Source organism: Salminus brasiliensis, chromosome 21, assembly GCF_030463535.1.
Source record: "Salminus brasiliensis chromosome 21, fSalBra1.hap2, whole genome shotgun sequence".
Lineage (NCBI taxonomy): Eukaryota > Metazoa > Chordata > Actinopteri > Characiformes > Bryconidae > Salminus > Salminus brasiliensis.
Genome location: NC_132898.1, coordinates 29,193,303 through 29,215,240, shown reverse-complemented (window position 1 = coordinate 29,215,240; position 21,938 = coordinate 29,193,303). Strand labels below are relative to the sequence as shown.

General features: G+C 45.2%; 1 protein-coding gene across 3 annotated transcripts in view; it reads right to left on the bottom strand.

The window, feature by feature from the left end:
- ptprga (protein tyrosine phosphatase receptor type Ga) overlaps window positions 1–21,938 on the bottom strand; it is a 366,588-nt gene that overhangs the window by 114,005 nt on the left and 230,645 nt on the right. For all 3 annotated transcript variants that reach the window (XM_072666504.1, XM_072666506.1, XM_072666505.1), the window contains one exon: window positions 19,865–20,013. In XM_072666504.1, the coding sequence (XP_072522605.1) occupies window positions 19,865–20,013 (149 nt within the window). The remainder of the gene's footprint in view (window positions 1–19,864; window positions 20,014–21,938) is intronic.

The following is a 21,938-nucleotide window of genomic DNA, read 5'->3' as shown; positions in this document are numbered from 1 at the left end:
AAGGACAAAAGTATTGGGACACCTGCTCATTTACTGTTTCTTCTGAAATCAAAAGCTTGTCCTGCTTTTGTTGGAGAAACTGAAGAAGACTTTTTACTAGATTCCGGAGGAACGTTGCTGTGAGGATTTGATTGATTGAAGAGTGTTAGAGAGGTCAGGACGATAGATGATCACCACCCCACCTCATTATTCCTCATCAACTCCCAACCTCAGCCAAAAAAGTACTGACTGGACCACCAAGCACCATTCCAGAGAACATCCACATCCTAAGGTGTGCTACAGTAGTTTTGGGGGGGGATTTTAGAGCTTAAAGACTGGAAGCCCCCTTTCTGATGACACATTTCAAAGGTGGGAGGAGCTTATGCTATATACGAACCTCTGAAACTGAAGAAGACTTTCTACTAGAGGAGGAACATTGCTGTGAGGATTTGATTGATTGAAGAGTGTTAAAGAGGTCAGGACGATACATGATCACCACCCCACCCCATCCACTTTTTCCAAACCTACCCGGAATCATTGGACACCAATCAGGAATTGCTAAGAAGCCAATTATTTATTTTATAACACTGGTAACCGTCTCTAAATCAATATTACTGTAAATATAATGGATTGAAATGGAAAAAAAGGACAGAAGCCAAAAACAAAAAGTTAGCAAGGTAGCTATATTGGTGCAAGCTCTAGGTGAACGCAGCATTACTAGCCTATATAGCCTTAAAGACTGAAAAGGCCACTGTCCAATGACATATTTTGGAGGTGGGAGGAGCTTTTGGGAAGACACATCTGCTGTAATGTGGATTTATTGGAGATATTAGTTTTTTAAGCTAACATTCTTGCCAGGATCACAGGGTTCGCAAGGTTACTGTCTGCCTACTATCTCTGTGCAAGCTCTAGTCAAAGGCAGCACTATTAGCTGACAGCTCCGTGGCTAGGCTAACAGTCAGGTTATGCATGCCGGGTATTGTAGAGAGAAAAGACTGATAAACAAGAACATGAAAGCAATATAATCCTGACATCATGACATATGGTCTGTGCTACCCTGCAAGACGTTGTGGGGCTCAGGACCGTGCATTATGGGAGGCGGTGTGGTGCATTGTTTTTCGACCGAGCTAAAATATTCATGAACACAATCTGGCTCATTAAAGAAACCATGGCCTAGATAAGCAGAACATCATAAAACAGCATGGCAAACCCATTTAGAGAACAGGAATAAAAAACATTACGACTGACAAAACACAGAGTTATTACGGAGGGAGGAGGGGTGGGGGCAGACAGATGGGCAGGTAACGGACCGGGAGATTATTATATAAAGTTTTGAGGAGAGGTCAGAACTATAGTAAGTAAAAGAATCATCACTAAAAATGACTCAAGTAGTAAAAGAAGATGGAAGATGGTGGATTCTGAACTGTTCAATTAATATTGTGTCCATTCTGAACCAGAGGACTCATATGGTCCATTCTGAACCATTTGATGCATATGGTCAATTCTTAAACATTTGATTCTTATGGTTGATTATGAACCGCTCATTTCATTTAGTTCATTTAGAAGCATTTGATTCACATATGTGATTCACAATGAGTTTTTGATTCTTATGGTTAATTCTGGAGTGTTTTGATTGACCTAGTTGATTCTGAACCATACTATTTATATGGTCAATTCTGAATCTTTTAGTCCATTTTGATCTATTTGATTCATGTGGTCCAGTTGGAGTTGCTCAATTAACCCTGTTAAACGGAACCATGTGATTCATAAGATTTATTATGAACAATACGATTCACATGGTCAGAACCGGACCTAGTAAATTCTGAAGTATTACTGAAGCATATTTATATGGTCGAGTCTGAATCTTTCAGTATATATGGTTCATTTTGATTTATTTGATTATAGGGTCCAGCTGGAGTTGTAAAATTTATATGGTCCATTCTCCACCATTCAATTCATATAGTCCATTTCAGGCCATGTAATTTAAAAGGTCCATTCTGAACCAAGTGATTCATATCCTCCACTCAGAACTATTTGAGTTATATGGTGCATTCAGAACCATTTCATTTATATGGTCCAATTCTGAACCATAAGATTTGTCTGGTTCACTCAGAACTATTTGCTTTATATGCAGTCCAGAATCTGTTTGGTTCTTGTGGTCTATTTTGATCCATTTGCCACAAGTTGTCCGGTCAGAACCATTCTGGACTCATGTGGTCCATTTCAAGACATTCAATTTGTATAAGCAATACTGAACCACGTAAGCCAGGTGGTCCTTTCTGAACCACAGCAGCACTGTGATGTTCATCACTGCCCTAACACCTCGTTTGCTCGTGCGGTCAGCGGCGAAATGTGATGAAATCAAACACAAAAGCTGAACTGAACTGTGTGATCTCCTAACGAACCACAGACGGCAGCCTCCTCAATCATTTCCCCTCCTGCGTTCAGTAGAGCCAGGGTTAAGATGAGAGAGGGAGAGGGAGGGAGAGCGAGAAACAAAGGCGCCTTTTTTTTTCATTCCTGTGTTCTGCAAATAAAAAATCAACACAGATGCATTAAGATCCGATAGCGCTTCACTCGCTCCCTTGTAATTCTGAGAGTATTACTTTCTCATAAAAAAATGAGGAAAATATTGCTTTTGAGAAAACAAAGGAGGTCGAGCTGCTATCTGCAATGAGATTATTAAAAATGGTATCAAGCCAGCGAAGAACTGGGACAACATCTATTTGCCCTCTAGGTAGCATGCAGCTCTTAAAGAATGGATGTGTTTTTCCCTGCCACTGAAGACAGGCAGGGAAATATAACATTATGTTAGCAATTGCACGAACCCACTACTCAGGAGAGGCCATAATAAATAAAGAGGAGAAATAAAATAAATAAATAAAGAAATAAATAAAGAAGGGGAAGCAGGCATGGCAGTCATCAGTTATCTCCCAAGCTTTAATAGAATGTAATGGGTAATGGCAGAGAGAGAAAGAAAGCGAACGAGCGAGAGAAACCTTTAGCAGACACATTTTTGCTAGGTAAAAAACTGGTGTGTATATATATATATATATATATATATATATATATATATATATATATATAGTGTTATATTCCTAAAAAATATTTATACATACACATATACACACGACCTAATAGCCCATAATAACCACACTTGGCCCGAGATGCTGTAGCATGGACTGTATTAGGTAATAGAAGGTGTTCATTACAGAGGTTAATTGGTCAACTCTGTACCCCTAACCGGTGTCATCGTGCCCCTCTGGCATCAATGGCCAGACTTGGACCTTAGTCAGATCGCGTCCGTTGTCCAGGATGACTGTTGTGCATCTGCTACAACTGACTGGTGTGCTCGCTTATTTATACATGCAGCAAACCCTGTCCCTGTGATATATATATATATACACCACAGGACTTGTACAGTGTTGTACAAAGTGAGCTGTTCTGGTGGCATATCCGAACAATCAGCAGCATATCAGGTAGGTGTTCATAATGTTTTGGCTCACCTGTGTATATTTTATACAGTCAATGGTTCAAGCTGCCCTCGCTCTCATTACTTCATCCTGCAATGCTAGCAATCACTGACAGACCGACAGACAGACAGACACCCTGGCCCTTATTAGCACTGCCAGCCTTGTAGGTTCACTTTAGCTGGTCTGGAATGTGAATGCATTCTCCAATCCTTCATCAGTGGTCAGTTTCTGACCACAGAGCTGCTCTTGGCTAGATATTTTTGGGCCATGTACCTTCTTGACCCAGCAGTGACACTGACGCTTGTATATATATTTAAAAAAAAAAAAAGCCCAGTGACACCGCTGTGCCACACCCATTACCCAAGCAACATCTGGTGTACAGCGGCCCTGAGGTCAGAAAGCAGCTGACGAACTGTGCATGACAAGTGGTGGGACTGGGCAGTGTGTATGTGCAGGAGCCAATCCTGCTTCATGATATGCGATCACACTTTGCTCATTAAGCGTTTATACGTCCAAGACCTCATGGGTTCAAGTCTTTATAGAGGCTTGAGAGTGGGTGCACATTTGAAATAAACACTCAGTGTGCATGCAGAGTGTGTGTGTGTGTGTGTGTGTGCGATGAGTGAGTGACAGTTTGCCCTGTCTGCAGTATATATCTCCTCAGAGGTCATATCTCCTGCTGCAGGAGGGCTCCTCAGGGGCTTCTCTCAGGGCAGCCTAATGGCAACACGCAGCAGCAACATCAACAGCTCCAGGCGCTGACTAATGTCATCTGAGCAGATGTCTCACAAGCCAGACTTGTAGCTAGCACCAGAGTCTGGGTAGCAGAACTTCTCCAACTGCATCTTCTCTACACTGGGAGAACAAGAATTCTGACCAGGTTTAAACATAAGGCTGTACAATGGGCAATGGGTGCTATGGAGGAGTCTCACAACCATTTACTTGGTCTGGGTGGTGGAACACCATCTCCATCCTCTCTACAGTGGAGATCATGAACTTTGACCAGTTGTGGAACATCAATCTATGTATGTGTTGTGAGCAGATCTTAAGGAAAATGGAATAAATGTAAGATGTTGGCCTTTTAAACATTTCCCAAGTCAGCTCAAGATCATACATACACTAATGGTCACTGGAATTGAGACGCAATGGGTGCTATGGAGGAGTCTCTCAACCATTTACTTGGTCTGGGAGGTAGAACATCATCTCCACCCGCTCTACACTGGCAGAGAGTGAAATCTGACCAGTTGTGGAACATCAATCTATGTAAATGTTGAGAGCAGATCTTAAGGAAAATGGAATAAATGTAAGATGTTGGCCTTTTAAACATTTCCCAAGTCAGCTAAGATCATAAATACACTAATGGTCACTGGAATTGAGACGCAATGGATGCTTTGGAAAAGTCTCTCAACCATTTACTTGGTCTTGATGGTAGACCACCCTCTCTACACTGGCAGAGAGTGAAATCTGACCAGTTTTGGAAAGCTAATGGTGTCTAGATTTGAGAAACAATGGCGGCCTCTTGGTCTGGGTGGTGGAACATCATCTCCATCCTATCTACAGTGGAGATCATGTACTCTGGCCAGTTCTGGAACATAATTCTATGTAAATGTTGTGAGCAGATCTTAAGGAAAATGGAATAAATGTAGGATATTGGCCTTTTAAACATTTCCCAAGTCAGCTAAGATCATAAATACACTAATGGTCACTGGAATTGAGACGCAATGGATGCTATGAAAGAGTCTCTCAACCATTTACTTGGTGTGGACGGTAGAACATCGTCTCCACCCTCTCTACACTGGCAGAGCATGAATTCTGACCAGTTTTGGAAGACTAATGGTCTTTAGAATCAAAAGGCAATGGATGCTATGAAGGAGTCTCTCAACCATTTACTTGGTCTGGTTGGTAGAACTGCATCTCCAACCTCCAAGGGCATGAATTACGAATGGTTCTGGAACAGTAATGGTCTCTGAAATTGAGACGCAATGGATGCCATGGAAGAGTCTCTCAACCATTTACTTGGTCTGGGAGGTAGAACATCGTCTCCAGCCTACCTACACTGGCAGAGAGTGAATTCTGACCAGTTTTGGAAAGCTAATGGCTTCTTTAATAAAAGAATCGATGGATTCTTAGGAAGAGTCTCTTAATTATTTACTTGGTGTCTCAATGGTAGGACTTCATCTCCACACGATCTCCGTGATGCAAAGATTGCGCTTCATTGAGAATACAACCCACTAGAAACTCCCACATACTGAGTCACTGAGAAGTGTGGAAATGTGGAAATCTTCGTCTTTTGACGTGGTAAAACCCCTGATGCTATATTAAGATCTTAAATCCCATTACTGTATAATCAGTTGACCCCTTGGAAAGGCAAGGGACCAAAAAAAAAAAAAGAAACCTGAAAGAAATGGTGGGCAAAGCTGTTTAAAGGCCAAAGCAACCCCAAACCCAATGTCACAGCATGTCAATACTAAATACCAATACTTGCAAAACTATAGTATCTCATGTACTACATTCAAAACGTGCTGCATGTACAAACTACCCAATCTGCTAAATGCAAGCCAGCTAAAGGCAACAGCGCTAGCAACACCAAAGAAGAGGAGCACATTTCCACTGCTTTGCTTCTAAACCTAAAGCTTAAACCACGCAAAGGTTGCCGGGACGTCATATCCCTACGCTTGGAGCCCTCCATTATTGAACACTGCAGCCCAGAACCATCTCCAGGAAGCAAGCAACACAACCCGTTAGAAAAGAGCCGGACCAGCTTGCTTCTCTGAAGCGATCGCCGTGATTAAAATACACACCGCTTCTCCCAGAAAGACCATCAGCACAGCAGGATTAACATTCCCTTCCACCGCTGTCTGAACTGCTGTAAGATCCAGCAACCAGAAGAAAACACCCAGTGACTCCTGCTAAAGAATTCCTGCCCTACATTCAAACGCGAGCTGACAAGTTCACCAGAGTTCTGGCTTCCAAAACTGCACTCGCCGTTATTTAGATGTCAGGCAGTAAATATGAAAAAGCTGATGAAACCACCGAAGAACAGAACAGAAGCCTCTGTTCAAATGCTTTTAGGATGTCAGGTTCTCTACAAAACAAAACAAAAAATAGGCTGTCAAATACAGAGATGTAAATACTCTGAATGGTAATAATGGTAATACCTTTTAGGCCTCCTTTCATTGCTGATGGGCCAAAATGGAAACTTTGCAGGAAAAGTTTCAGTGGGAGCAAATGCCAAAAAAATCAAATTCATCAGGAAATGCTTAAACAACATGTTTTTAGACTTTATATACCAATAAAAAGCAGCAGAGAGGTATAACTGTTCCAAAAATAACAACATATTCAACGATTCAGAAACTGAAAATGAGATTAAAGTTATGTTCATTTTCAAATCTGTATTTATAAATGTATATTTATTTATAAATATTATTAAAAAAAATGAATCTTTAAGTGAAATGTTACAATTAAAAAGGTGAACACATGTTATGCTAAGTGAGCTTCTGTTATTATAAACTGCTGGAATATGAGAAAACTGTAAGGGAGTTTTATTCACTCACATACTAAGTAGGCGTCCCGTCACTGCGATCATATCCGGCCCTTAGGGTGCTCACTTTACTTTCAATAAAATGTTCGGGACAGGTCGCAGGACCTCCACTGTTTTCATGACCGTTAAAGCATCATGCCTGCCTCTGTTCTGTCTCTAAATGTGCTTACAAGCACATGGCTCTGTTTGTTTTTTGGCTGTCCTAGCCCCTCCTGTTCGTTAGTGTTCCCACCTGTGCCCTCTCTGTAGCCACGCCCCCTTGTTAGTCACTGTATAAGTACACCTTTGTTTGATCATTCTCTTGTCTGGTCTTGTGGGTTTGTGTTCATGGTAGTTTACGAGGTCCTGATCCTGATCCTAATCCTGGTCCTGGTCGTTATCTTTGTTAGTTTCAGCGATTGGTTGGTTTCCCAGTTTGTACCTCTTTAGTTTTGTGTTTCTTAAAAACCACGGCATTTACGTCTGGCGCCACCTCCAAGCTCCACACACCGTGACATAAAGCATGTGGATAAAGTCGCCACTGTTCATCTAAATAATGACCTCTGACCTCTACCTCCGAGATCAATACCCAGTGATGTCCAATAATCACCCGTAAGAGCAAGAGTGTCTATAAGTTCCAAATGCCCTCGCTGTTTCATACAGCTCGTGAATCCTATTGATGATAGTTGATAGCTGATGTACTCTGAGGATAGCTAAACTCTTTTAAATAGCTAAAAACCTTTAAATTGTCAAGTGAGGCATCTGCCAAACTTTCCCCATCACTCACTTACTGCTCTACTCCTAAGGAGAGATGCCGCTAACGGTCAAGTCTCAACATACAAGAAGTACAGAGAGGTAGAATTTGCGTTAACGGCACTATTTTTTACATTGCGTTAAATTGAGCTTGTGTTAATTTGACGTTGTTATGACGTTAACTTAGGCGACAGGCCTAACTGTTGCTAGCTTTACAGCCAGTTTACGCTCATTTGCTCATTTATACTGATACAGTTCGTAAACCAAACAGCGTCAGAACCTGGAAAGCAAGTCCTGACTCGATATTTGAACGATATTTAGATACATGCAGGCTCAATTTTATATATGGCTATACGCTTCCTTGCTACATTAGCCCCGTAGCTTCAGTACTACGCGAGCAAACTTTGGACACCTAACGTATCTTGGAGGATCGACTAGGTTCGAGGCAACTGCGACTTTGATTTGCCCAGCTATCACTTTAAAAGAAGTAAGAAATGGCTGAGCGTACTGTGTGAAACCAGGCTTGGCTATCTGCGTAAAGCACAGGCCGTGTTCCTCGCCAACAATAAGGCCGATAAGCACGTTCCCTCACTTTACACGAACACGGGACGGGAAAAGTTCCCTATCAGGAACAGAAAGCTGTGCGCTCCTCTCGCAATACGAATTTCTTCACAGCAATACGAAGGAATACTGCTAATGCCCTGCTAGGCTAATCTGCAGATCCATAGGAAGAGGCTATTGTTAGCATTCGGGGACAGTAGATGTGAGTGTGTAGTGGAATGGATATCGATGTGTACGGTTTTATCGCTCGTGTTTCCTGCTCTTATTGTGCTCGGCGCTTTTCTCCATCACCTTCCTGCTGCTCGGACTATCTTGGCATCAGGTAATATTTCGGAAAGCGCTTCTCTATAGTGGCGGCCGCAGAGGCTGATGGGAAATAAAATTCAATTCATCAATGCCATCTCTTATCTCTGATACCCACGGCAGACTGTGTGCGTGCATGTCTATGTGTGTGTGTGCACGTATATACGTGTGTGTGTGTGTGTGTGTGTGTGTGTGTGTGTGCGCATGCCCACTATGGCCTCCATCACGTGTGTTAATTTACTTTGTGCTTCTCTTATCAGAGCAGGTGAATAAAGGCTTTGGCAAGTCTCTCTCTCTCTCTCTCTCTCTCTCTCTCTCTCTCTCTCTATCTCTCCCTCTCTCTCTCTTATCTCAGAGCTAGCCTGAAAAAGCTTCCGCCATGATATTAAAAGGAATGCTTACCACCTAAGCACCATATCCCACAATCCCACTCCTGGGTGCGGACGACCTCCCCCCTCACCCCCACACCCCCCATTCAAAGTGGAGATAAGATGCACTCTGAAAGACACGGCACCCCAAAGCCAGTGTGGTCTGTCCACTCAGTAGAGGTCATGACACATTAAAGGAGCAATATGGAAAATTGGCATTTTTTTTTTTTGCTTCTGTGCTCCCCCTACAGTCAGGAAGTGGAATTTTTGCTTTGAGCCGACACTAAAGGACACATTTTTCTGGACAAGCTGAGAGATGCAGAACCGTGCATGTAGGGTTAACGGTGGTTCAGCGGTGGTTCAGCGTTGGTTCAGCTGTGGTTCAGCTGTGGCTCAGTGGTTAGAGCTCTGGGCTATTGATGGCAGGGTTGTGCACTCACTGTACACTGTGTGTGTTTCATTTATGTGTGGGTGTGTGTTCACAGCACGGATGGGTTAAAGTCGGAAGCCAAATTCCATCTATGCCACACAAAAAAAAGTCACAAATGGTGAATGGAGTAACATTACAGGATTTTACACAAATATCACTCTGGGTGACTGCCGAGCCCTGAGTAGCTATTCTTCCTATTACGAGTCAGTGGAGCATCACACTGAATTTGAAGCTGCTACTTTAAGGTAAAAATACTGCATACCGTTGCTTTAAAGAGCTCATATCATGTAAAACACTATTTTGCTGCACTTTCCTGTAATACAAGAGTTTATAGTATGTAATGTGTGTCCATACAGGCCATACTGCCACCGCTGTTAGCTGCATTAGCCCTGTAGCTCCCGTGCAGACCTTCTGACACCAAGCAACCAACAGACTGATTTTCTACATTTGTGGTAAGAGGAAAATTGCACCATTTTATTATTTTTTTTGCAGAATTATTTTGTTAAAGTAAGCAAACCAACAAAGCCAGCTCGCGAGTAGAGGTGGCTGTGCCTGCGCTTTGGCAGACAGACTGACAGCCTGGTAATTATCCTTATTTACAACTGTGTGACAGCACAGCAACAGCCTAATAAGCCTAATACACTGCTTTCATACAGAGCCCTGGCATTAACCTCAGGGCTGACAGCGCCGGTTTACTCACACACGGACACAAATTGCCGGGGTCAGGGATCAATAGACATAACACACGAGGAGACGTTTTGTTTTCCCCGGTGCTTCACTGCTTCACAAGGAAACCGAGATTCAATGGTTATGTATGGATTTGTGTACATCTGGGAGAACATCTGGGCATGCATGTACCCTTGGGTGTGCTCGAGCGGTCGCATGCATGCATGCACATTTGTTCGGGTGAGCGCACATGGCCATGTACACCGATCAGCCATAACATTAAAACCACTGTTGTGAAGTGAGGTATATACAATTGATCGATCTGTTTCCAATCTACATCTTAGGCAGCAAATCCACAGTCAGTTCTTCACATCCAGTTGATGTGCTTGGGCAAGCGTAGGAATCTGAGCCACTCCGTCAAGAGCCAAACTGTGGTCTCAGTGGGATGTTCCTGGTATGCAGTGGTATATACCAGTATAAAGTGCTCCAAGGATGAATAATGGGTTCCAAGACTCAGTCAGGACTTTACAGGACTTACAGGATCTGCTGGTAATGTCTCTGTGCCAGATACTACAGGACACCTTTAGAGATCTACAGAGGGTTTAGCAGACCTGGCCATGGTGAAGGCTACTGTGGCTAACATTAGTTTAAGGAGGGGTATGTGGGGGATGAAGGTTAGTGTGAAAAAGAGGAGTTTAAGGAGGGGTATGTGGGGGATGAAGGTGAGGGTGAAGAAGAGGAGTTTATGGAGGGGTAGGAGGGGGATGAAGGTGAGGATGAAGAAGAGAAGTTTAAGGAGGGGTATGTGGGGGATGAAGGTGAGGGTGAAGAAGAGGAGTTAATGGAGGGGTAGGAGGGGGATAAAGGTGAGGGTGAAGAAGAGGAGTTTAAGGAGGGGTAGGAGGGGGTAAGGGTGGAGAAGAGGAGTTTATGGAGGGCTAGAAGGGGGATGAAGGTGACGGTGAAGAAGAGGAGTTTAAGGAGGGGGATGAAGGCGAGGGTGAAGAAGAGGAGTTTAAGGAGGGGGATGAAGGCGAGGGTGAAGAAGAGTTTATTGAGGGGTATGTGGGGGGTGAAGGTAAGGGTGAAGAAGAGGAGTTTATTGAGGGGTATGTGGGGGATGAAGGTGAGGGTGAAGAAGAGGAGTATAGGAAGGGGGATGTGGGGGATGAAGGTGAGGGTACTTGGAGTACACTCAACATTAGGGGAGGGTTGATGGTCATCACACAACAAAGGGGGGAGGTGTCTCAACTCTGCAAAGGTGGACGACCTTCAGCGCTTTCCAGAGGGTTAATTCTATTACTGTAGTCAAACAGACAACGAAGGAGAGTGACCACTTCAGGTTACCATACAAACAAAGGAGTAAGATGACCATTTGGCTGAAACCATAAGAAAGTAATGTTAAAAAGGGGCATCATTTCTCTCAGATGACTGAGATATGGAATATTAAGTAATAAAGGGTTAAACACAGCGTTAAAATCAGCCCATCAACAAAAGAGCAACTTGCTGGACCAATCCCCATCCAGGAATTACATGTTAAGGCCAACGTGTGCGTCTGCGTGTGTTTTTCAGACGCAGGAGGCGAGTGGCCGTAGTTATCCATAGCCCTAAACGCAGGGTGACGCTCGCCTGGCTGCTTAGCCGTATGGTGGGCCCAGCACGATGTGTTCAGCATATTAACTAGCCATTTACAGTTAAAGCAGCAGGACGGGGCTCAGCAGGCCCGCACTTAATCACACCATTCAGGAGCCTTATTAGAGAACAATTACTAAATGGCAAGCCTTGTAAATCATAAATCATTCATCCAGACGACTAAGGAAAATGAGAATGGCATTTTGCAGCAAATCTCGCGCACGGGCTGGAACGCCTCATGTGTATTTATAAGGCGAGGCCGAAAGAAGCGCGCGAGGGCGGTTGCTAGGTCCAGCCAGCCAGGAGGGCTGACGGATTATAGAATAAAACAACCGTCCTGTCTTTAACGGTGCAGAAGAGTGCCTCTAATGTACCGCTAAAGCAGTAGGGGGCCGTCTTATTACGGCTCGTGTTAAAGAGGCTCTCGCTTGCGTTTAACCCTACTGAGTCTCCCATGGCGAACGCGGCCTTAAAGCGCTTCTTCGTGCCTTTGCTTTAATTACGGCTCACCCGTAGCTCCTTGAAACTGGATGAGACATTTCATTGAAAGAGAATTTCTTTCAAGTGACGTTACATTTGTGTTTGTAATTAGTCGAGGAGCTGTTTTATACTCGTTTCAATTTAACGAGAAGGTAGTGCTGTGGGTACTGCCCCCCTTAACAGCTATACGATATATATATATATGTCTTTGCCATCAACATTGAAACAAAAGCACACACACACATATACACACACTCCGACCTCAAATGTAATGCTAATTTGTTACATAACTAACTCTGCAATTAATTATTGAATTAGATCTAAATAATGTACTGTAATGCAAGTTTAATGTCGAAGAAAGCGAGGCAGAAACTAACGAGGGGTAAAAAACGTAACATTGACAGTTTTGTAGTTAAACAGAATAAAGTAGAACATGCTTGGGGTCGCCTTCTCGTACACCCCTGACCGAGTGTCTTGAGAATATTAAAGGTAACCGGCAAGAGATCTGCTTTGTAAGATTCACTGAGCGTTAACTCGCCTCGACTAAGTAACGTGATGCATTTGCAACACGCAAGAATAATGCAATAAGCCTCAAAAAGCTGCGCAGTACTGCGGTTTTATCTCGGGAAAAGGGGGATCAAAAAACATTTTTAAGTGGCTTAATTGCTTGAGGTCAACATACAATATTAAAAAATACGGGAATGTTCAAATCATAAATGCATTTACTGACAGTTAAAATGACCTATTCTTCCACCATACAGCCTAGTCCGTTAACAGTGAGCACTCCTGCTAGGCTGCATGAGGCTTTGCGAAGGTTTAGCTAGCTGTAATAATGTAGCATGGCCGCTCCACGAAACTGAATACGTTCAGTATTTAAGATTGTTTAGTTGAGTAGCCTGAAGCAGCGTCAGTCAACCAACTGGTTCAGTCTGAATATCTGCTGAAGACCGGGCCCTGCATTGATTAAATGTCGGCTAGAAGAGGAGGCTAAGCTAACAGGCCAATTTCCAACACTCACAGACTCCACCCACCTTTCTTCCTTAAAAACCGGGTGACAAACTGTTGCCCTTTTCTTTTTGCATTTCTGCTAATCAGATTTGTCAAATAATTCACTTTACAATTCACACCTAGACGGACTGGGTTTTGGATGTTTACTTTTTGCCAAACAGGAAAAATGAATGAAAGCTGTTCACGTTTCAATCAATTATTCTATACATGACATAGTCTAGTAGTTTAATATTTATCGAAATATATATAATATATATAAAACATGTTTAGAACCCCTGTCAGTCCCAGGCCCTTAGAATTGTCCTAAGCCCCTGCCGAGGACTGGCCCTTGCATCGTTCCTCAGCCAATCACCAGCCGCCACCAGTCTTAAAAAAGTCTGTATTTCCCTCTTTCCTCCCCACCGCCACCAGGTTGGTCCCGACGGATGCTCAGGGGTAGGCTCCGCCCCCTGCCTCAAAGTTCAGCAGGATCTGTGATGGTGTCCTGATGGTGGGCTGAGGACGAGGCTTAACGCCAAAGACAAACAACAGCTCAACTGGATGTACTGCCTCGGGTCGTCAGAGTCTTCTGCTAGAATCAGTCGACTGTGGCTAAGCTCTGCTAGCAGGTACAGCAGATGCTTGCACCGGTTGCTTACAGCCACTGCTTATTAAGCCACTATTCCAAAGCTATCGAGGAAGGAAATCGAGTACCTGCTTTTTTTTTCTCTACAGAAAAATGACTCCTGAACTGAACAGGCAGGGTGAGAGCGCGACTGTAACCGTAGTCTAGCTCCCGACTAGTCTCTTCCTCTTGCGCTGGTTTCCATTCGCTCTCTGTAGAGTTCTCCCTTTGTGTTGCTTCATAGCGGCGAGCGTCTGCTAAAGTGTCACTTGATAGACATCTGTCACAGCTCATATCACTCATCCTCCCACTCTCGCTAATTCTGTCTCTCTCTCTCTGTCTCTCACTCACTCGTCCCCTTTACCTCCGGCAGTTCTCCGGATGTGTGTGTGTGTGTGTGGTGTAAGGTGCTTGAGGGAGAGCCTGAGTGATACAGTCTTTTACATCTTTCTCATCATTTCAACCAACCAGTCGAGATCACACAGTATCAGGCCTTTCAAAAGAGGCGTATGAACCTCCTGGCTTGCGTGATCAGAGTGCTTTCCCATCACTCTTTTCATAACCATCCCTTCAAAGCTGTTTGCGAATCTCGACTGGGCCTAGAGTACACCCCTGCAGCACTCCGCCCCTAAGCCTCTGACAGGAAAACAACCGTGGCTCTCTGCAAACAGTTCAAAGTACACTAGCGCAACCTCACCGCAGCCCGTGTCAAGAGTGGACATGAAGGGGGGAATGGGGGGGTGCAGGGAACAAAGGGGGTGCAGGGAATCGGAGCAAGAATCCACATCGTCTGTCCAGAGCACGTCTCCTCCATCTAGGCTGAGTGACAGAAAGCCTGTTGTTCATGATGTGAACAGCACTCTGCCCGCTCCTTTTGTCCGCGGCCGCCGACGGCTTGGACAGCTTAAAGTGCCTGAAGGGTCCGCTTGAAGGACAGGGAAGTGCCTGAGAGCATCTCGCTCTCAATCATGATGATACACAACAGCCAGCCTCGAAACCAAAGTCAAGGGCCACTAGCGCCACTCTCCGAAAGACGGGGTCTTTGGAAGCGGAGGTGTCAGTCAAACGTCCGGAAGCCCCTTGGGGGGCGCGGTTTAATTAGCCGAGCTTTGGTGCTCCTCTCAATCTAAAACAGAAACTAATTGATGAGCCTCTTAACCAAAAAACCCCCAAAAAAACACAATGCAGGAAGACTATAGGGCACGGGATGACGGCAGCCGTTAGAAAAACACCCATCTGTATGCAAAAGGATCTGCGGCTGAAGTGTGTCCCTGAATGTCTGAGGCTGCTGATCGCTTTCCAAGAGCCCTGAAATCACAGAGACCGTGAATGAGGAAAGACAGCGAATGATTTTCAGCGAATGACGGATGGAGAGGAGAAATACAGCAACACACCAACACTATAAGGATTTTAGGCACCTGCGTTTACACTAGGCAGTCAAATGCATTTCCAGTTACCCAGACTGAATTCCATTGCTGTATGGGACGGAATATGCAAATTCACTCATAGCACAGCAATTATTACTGGTGTTCAGGTCGTAGTGGGAGGTGTTTTGCTTGTCAAATGGGTCTTGAAGTGACCGGTGTGTTCACACTGCTATAACCTGGCTCAACTGTGTCTCGGACCCCCTCCTGAAGTGGTTTGAGTGATGGGATTTGTATCCGGCACTTCTATGTGGATTGGCCTAATCCAGATACAATCCCAATAGGTCGAGATGGATAAAGCGAGAGTAAGAGTGCTTTCCAATATGTTCTAGATCTTTCCTAGGCCTTAACCTATTTCCACAGCCCCCCTAGTGGTTGTTCTGCTATGCTGCATAACATAGCATAATGTGGCGCTGGCACTGTGATCCTAAGATCGCTGGTTCCAATCCCAAGTCTCCCAAATCAGCAGCCGGAGTCAGAGAGAGCACAATCGGCCTTGTTCTCTCAGAGGTGGGTTGATGGCACTCCCCCCCCCCTTACACATCACTCTTTGTCTGTTAGCTGTTGTATCGGAGCTGGGGGGCTGTGCTTTCCTCCTCCATCAGCAGCAGTTCAAAAAGAGGCAGTGCCTGGCTTCCCATGTCTTGGGAGGGCATTGCTAGTCAAAGGGGGGAACAACAGAATTTGAGGTTCAAGCTTGGTCAGTTCCACGTACTGAACTCCCACTATTCAACTATGCCAAGGAACGTTCAGATGTCCAGTGTAGGGCCCCTTCAAAACCATGCCACTGCCATTTGAGCCTCTAAGCCAGTAGAAACCCCTGCTCTCGCTGAGTAATCTCAGCCAAAGCTCCGTCATCATAGAGTTAACAAAGGCAAGGCGAAAAAGCCCTAAAAATCCACAGCCACCAGTCATTTTCTCAGTACCGAGACGCTCGATAATTCTTCAAAAGTCCTAATTAGTATAATTAATTCAGTTTAATGAACCCTCTGCTCGCACTTTGCATCCCCTTAATCATGTCAAGCCCACTTCAGCAGTGAGTGGCACACCCACTGGTGGCTGCTGCTGATTTCCTCCCGAGCGAGGCCGTTCTCAGAAGGTGAGACGGTGGCCCGCGCCTCGCCGGGTGATCGGGGGGTGCAACAAGTGTCAGCGTCCCGCGGAGAACACCGCCGACATCTTTAATTGGCCCTCCGCTTTAATCAGTCTCATTAGCTGTGGTGTTAATTGCACACCACGCAGGTGAAGGCAAGCGCTTCAACCCACTAGAGCCACACCAGCTTCTGCACTTTACAGCTTCTCCAATAACCAACCGCTGCTCTTTCTCTCCCCCCTCCCCCTGCTTCTATTCCCTCTCTCTCCCTCCTCCACCTCTTTCTCCATCTCTCCCTCTCCTTCACCTTTCTCCATCTCTCTCTCCCTCCTCTTTCTCCATCTCTCCCTCCCCTCCACCTTTCTTCATTTCTCTCTTCCACCTCTTTCTCCATCTCTCTCTCCTCCACCCCTTTATCTATCTCCCTCCCTCCTCCACCTCTTTCTTCATCTCTCCCTCCCCTCCACCTCTCTCCACCATCTCTCCCCCTTTTCCTTCATCTCTCCCCCTCTTCCCCCTCTTTCTCCATCTCTCTTTCTCCCAAACAATCTCTCCCTCCTCCCTCCTTTCTCCATCTCTCCCCCCTTCACCTTTCTCCATCTCTCCCTCCGTCCTCTTTCTTCATCTCTCATCCTCCTCCACCTCTCTCCCACACCATCTCTCCCTCCTCCCTCCTTTCTCCATCTCTCCCTCTCCCCCACCTTTCTCCATCTCTCTCTCCCTGACCTCTTTCTCTATCTCTCCCCCTCCTTCACCTCTTTCTCCATCTCTCTTCCTCCTCCACCTCTCTCCCACACCATATCTCCCTCCTCCCCCCTTTCTCCATCTCTCCCTCTCCCCCACCTTTCTCCATCTCTCTCTCCCTGACCTCTTTCTCGATCTCTCCCCCTCCTTCACCTCTTTCTCCATCTCTCTTCCTCCTCCACCTCTCTCCCACACCATATCTCCCTCCTCCCCCCTTTCTCCATCTCTCCCCCTCCTTCACCACCTCAATCTCTCGCTTCACTCAACCTCTCATCCATCACTCTCTCTCTCTCTCCCCCTTCGCCCTCTCACACTCCCCCTTCTTATTGCTCTATCTCTCTATCTCCCCATCTCTCTCTCTCTCTCTCTCTCTCTCTCTCTCTCCATGAACAGAGGTGTCTCATCTGCATTCTCTTGGATTGGGCTGCCGATACACGTAGCGCAGCAGACTCGGGTAATCAATCCCACAGAATCTTCACAGTTCAACAGACCAGGCTAATCAAAGTCAGAGCAAATCTGTGGGCCCCCCCCCCTCTCTCTCTCTCTCTCCTTCCCTCTCCCTCTCCCCCCCCTCTCTCTCTCCCTCCCTCTCCCTCTCCCCCCCCCCCTCTCTCTCTCTCTCCCTCTCTCTCTCTCTCTCTCTCTCTCTCCCTCTCTCTCTCTCTCTCTCTCTCTCTCTTGCAAGGCTGTCCATCTCTGCACTATGATCAAATCTGACAGGGCTTTGGTGTTTGTCACATGGCTTGAAAATATAGCTTTACACTATATGTCCAAAGGTTTGTAGACACCTGCTCATCCAGCATTTCTCTTAAAGCCTAGCACTTAAGGGTATTTATAGGGACCCCCTTATTACTGCTGCATTAACAGCTACTGCTCTTCTGAGAATACTTTACACTACATGTTGGAACATTGCTGTGAGTATGTGACTGCAATCAGCCACAAGAGCATTGGTGAGGTCAGGTACTGATGTTGGATGATTAGGTCAGCCACTCAACACCTCCCAAAGAGCTGGAGTGCCACTGCTCCATGGTGGACACAGGCTCATGTGCAGCTCCTCCTTATAAGGGGTGTCCGGATACTTTCGGACATATAGCGTAATCACAATATCTCTTGGGCTTTAGCGTGTATGAGGAAATAAATTTGTTCCACCTGAGAAAACAATGGAAACGATCAAAAGTAAGTAAATAAATAAATAAAATAGGAGGGCCAAAATCTTATAAAGCCTAATTTTTCATAATACGGACACATTTGTCCCGTCAATCACAGAAGCATGTTCACTCTGAGTGTGTGTTAAGCATCCCGGAGCATTCCCTGTGGGCGACATTAAACTTTAGCACTGAAGCCATCCTGCCGTAATGTGATTTGTGGCACAATGACATCATCTAACTGCCAATAAATGGGAATCGGTGCTGTAGCCATCCCCCTAGCTCATCTGCTAACTGCTAAACTGGGTGGGGGGGGTGTTGGTGGGGGTCTAATAAAAGTGAGACAATGAAACCGAATGACACCCATTCCACTTAAGAATGAAAGCCAGCCTGGACTTGGCAGCCATGTGAGAGGGGTGCTTGCATGTTTGAAGAGGGCGATAAAAGGAGCTGTTATTGTGTGTAAAAGCTGCCAGCCTGCCATAATGATAAATCAGCGGGAGAGGGCCGAGACGGCCCAGCCGCCGGTCAGCCCCAGGAGAGACTGGCTCTACATAATGTGCTGTTTAATCGATACAGGAACGCCCTCCGTACCACTCCGGCACTCATCCATGGCCACTCGCCCTCCCTCTTTCTCATTTCTCTGCGGACGAGATTCCTAATTCTGCCATTCTGCTGACACGATAATAGCATGGATCTCCAACTCTGAGCTCTCACCTTTGGTTAATGCTGAACTTCTAGAAATCTAGCCTATGCTTAATGTTGAACTTCTAGAAAGCTAGTCTACAGACAATGCTGAGTTTCTAGACATCCAGTCTATGGTTATTAATAAACTTATAGAAAGCTAGTTTATGGTTATTGCTAAATGACTAGAAAGCTAGGCTATGGTTAATGTTGAGCTTCTAGACATCCAGTCTATGGTTATTAATAAACTTATAGAAAGCTAGTTTATGGTTATTGCTAAATGACTAGAAAGCTAGGCTATGGTTATTGCTAAATGACTAGAAAGCTAGGCTATGGTTATTGCTAAATGACTAGAAAGCTAGGCTATGGTTATTGCTAAATGACTAGAAAGCTAGGCTATGGTTAATGTTGAGCTTCTAGACATCCAGTCTATGGTTAATGCTGAACTTCTACAAATCAAATGTACACCAAGTAATCTATACCTGGATTAATGGGGAACTTCTAGACATGCCATCTTTACCTAATGCTGAAGTTCTACTTATTCTCACACATGGTAAATTCTAGTGTTATTCTAGAGTTATTGCCAAATGATTCAGCGCAGGCAGATTCAACAACACACACTCTACACATCACCAACAAGGGCTGTGGAGACAAACAGATCAAACAATACAGCCAGCGGTGTCTAAAAGCATTAATATGAGTTTACAATTGAATTATGAATCGCTGGTGGGTAGAAAGTCTGCAGCTCATATTGAATAGATTTATATTCCCAAACAGGAGCAGCCCCAAGACTCTGTAATGAGTGCATTAAAGACGAGGCACTGGTAAAAATGCATTTTAGTGGCTGGGCTGCTGTTACTGAAAGGCCTCGGTTGTTGCAGTACTCAGCACCGACCGACCTGCTGAGGGATTCCTGACGGGGGCTTCATGGCCTTTCTGCCTATGATCAGATATGGTGTAAAGAAGCCAGAATGTAGCAGACGAAGCTGCTTCTCACCTCCACGGGGAACCTCCTGCCATTGATGCTGTGCTCCGATCCGTCTGAACCGTTGCTCTGGCCCCAGTGGAACTCCACCTTCTCTGCCTTAAAACGACCAGGCAAACCCGCCCCTCGCACAAAGTAATCGTCCTTCAGCAGGATGGCCACTGGAGAGAGAGAGCGAGAGAGAGAGAAAGAGAGAGAGAGAGAGAGAAAAAGAGAGAGGCAGAGTTGTTTAAACATGTTAGATAACATACACTACCATGTCCAAATGTTTGTGGACACCCCTTCTGAAGAATGCATTCATCTACTTTAAGCTGCACCGATTGCTAACACAGATGTTCAAGTGCACACACACAAACATCTAGACTGTCCCCATAGAGAAGAATTGCCAATAGAATAGGACTCCCTGGAGCCTAATGCCAGTCATGGGCTAGAGGGTTTCCTGGGTCGGCCACCTGAGTTACTCTTTGCTACAGCTTGGATGTTACAAATTATGGCAAGGACGTTTCGTCACGACTCTGCTTGAATGACTGGGATGTTTCCACAGTCCGTCACCAAAATTACCCTACATGTTGGGTTTGGATGTTTCCATGGCTTCACACCACAATATGAATGTCCCTACAGCCCGTCACCAGAATGACTCTACATTGCGGCTTGGATGTTTTGGTTCTACTGGAGCGGCCCCCAACTGGAGTGTCTGGGACGTTTCGTCCCAACGCAGCCACAGTAACTCTACATCGTGGCATGGACATTTCCACTGCCCAACACCGGAATGAAAATTTCTGAAAATTGGAAGGATGGAAAACGCTACTGTTTATCTGAAAGACGAAGACAAAATCCCGCTGATGGCTCAGTTTGTTTGGCATCAGAAAGCTGTGTACATAAAATGAGGATCTGAAACACAGCCAGAAATGTGTGTGTGTGTGTGTGTGTGTGTGTGTGTGTTTGAGCTGAAATGAAGGACGATGATTGGGGGATAAATTTTCTGGATATTTTGGATACTTTACTTGTTGAGCCCCTTTGGGTAGGGGGAGGACAAGCTGAATATTATATGTGGCCTCTTTCTTCCGTCCCAACTGGCCTCAAAGGAGAGGTCTCAAATTGAGTGCTAATTCGGCCGACAGGATCTATCTCCTTTCCACCGTTTCAAATAACCTTTTCTGAAGCCTTTTGTCATTTCATACAACTCTAAACCTGACAGAAAGAAAGAGCTCATTTTTCTCCCTCTGTCTGTCTGCGGCACTTACATTCACAAATTGGCCTCCTGCAAAAAAAAGAACAGTGCTTTAATTAACCAACACGACCTTAAATAGACGCAGGCTTTGTCTGCCTGATTTCTCCTTCTGATTGAATTGCAGAATTGGTTCCACTTTCCGCTTTTTTCACACAGGAGATTTCTGCCCCAATTTATCAGAGCAGCTCCGGCGAAACGAGCGGCCGAGCTTTTTACGTCAGAGACGCAGGAGAGTCTATATTCAAACAAACACATACATCTACCTCAACCCTAACCCTAACCTACACCTAACCCTAACCTCAACCCTAACCCTAACCTACACCTAACCCTAACCTACACCTAACCCTAACCTACACCTAACCCTAACCTCAACCCTAACCCTAACCTACACCTAACCCTAACCTACACCTAACCCTAACCTCAACCCTAACCCTAACCTACACCTAACCCTAACCTCAACCCTAACCTACACCTAACCCTAACCTACACCTAACCCTAACCTACACCTAACCCTAACCTCAACCCTAACCTACACCTAACCCTAACCTACACCTAACCCTAACCTCAACCCTAACCCTAACCTACACCTAACCCTAACCTCAACCCTAACCTACACCTAACCCTAACCTCAACCCTAACCCTAACCTACACCTAACCCTAACCTCAACCCTAACCCTAACCCTAACCTCAACCCTTACCATAAACTCAACCCTTACCCTAACCTCAACTCTAACCCTAACCTAAACCCTAAACTCAATCCTAACCCTAACCTACACCTAACCCTAACCTCAACCCTAACCCTAACCTACACCTAACCCTAACCTCAACCCTAACCCAACCCTAACCTCAACCCTT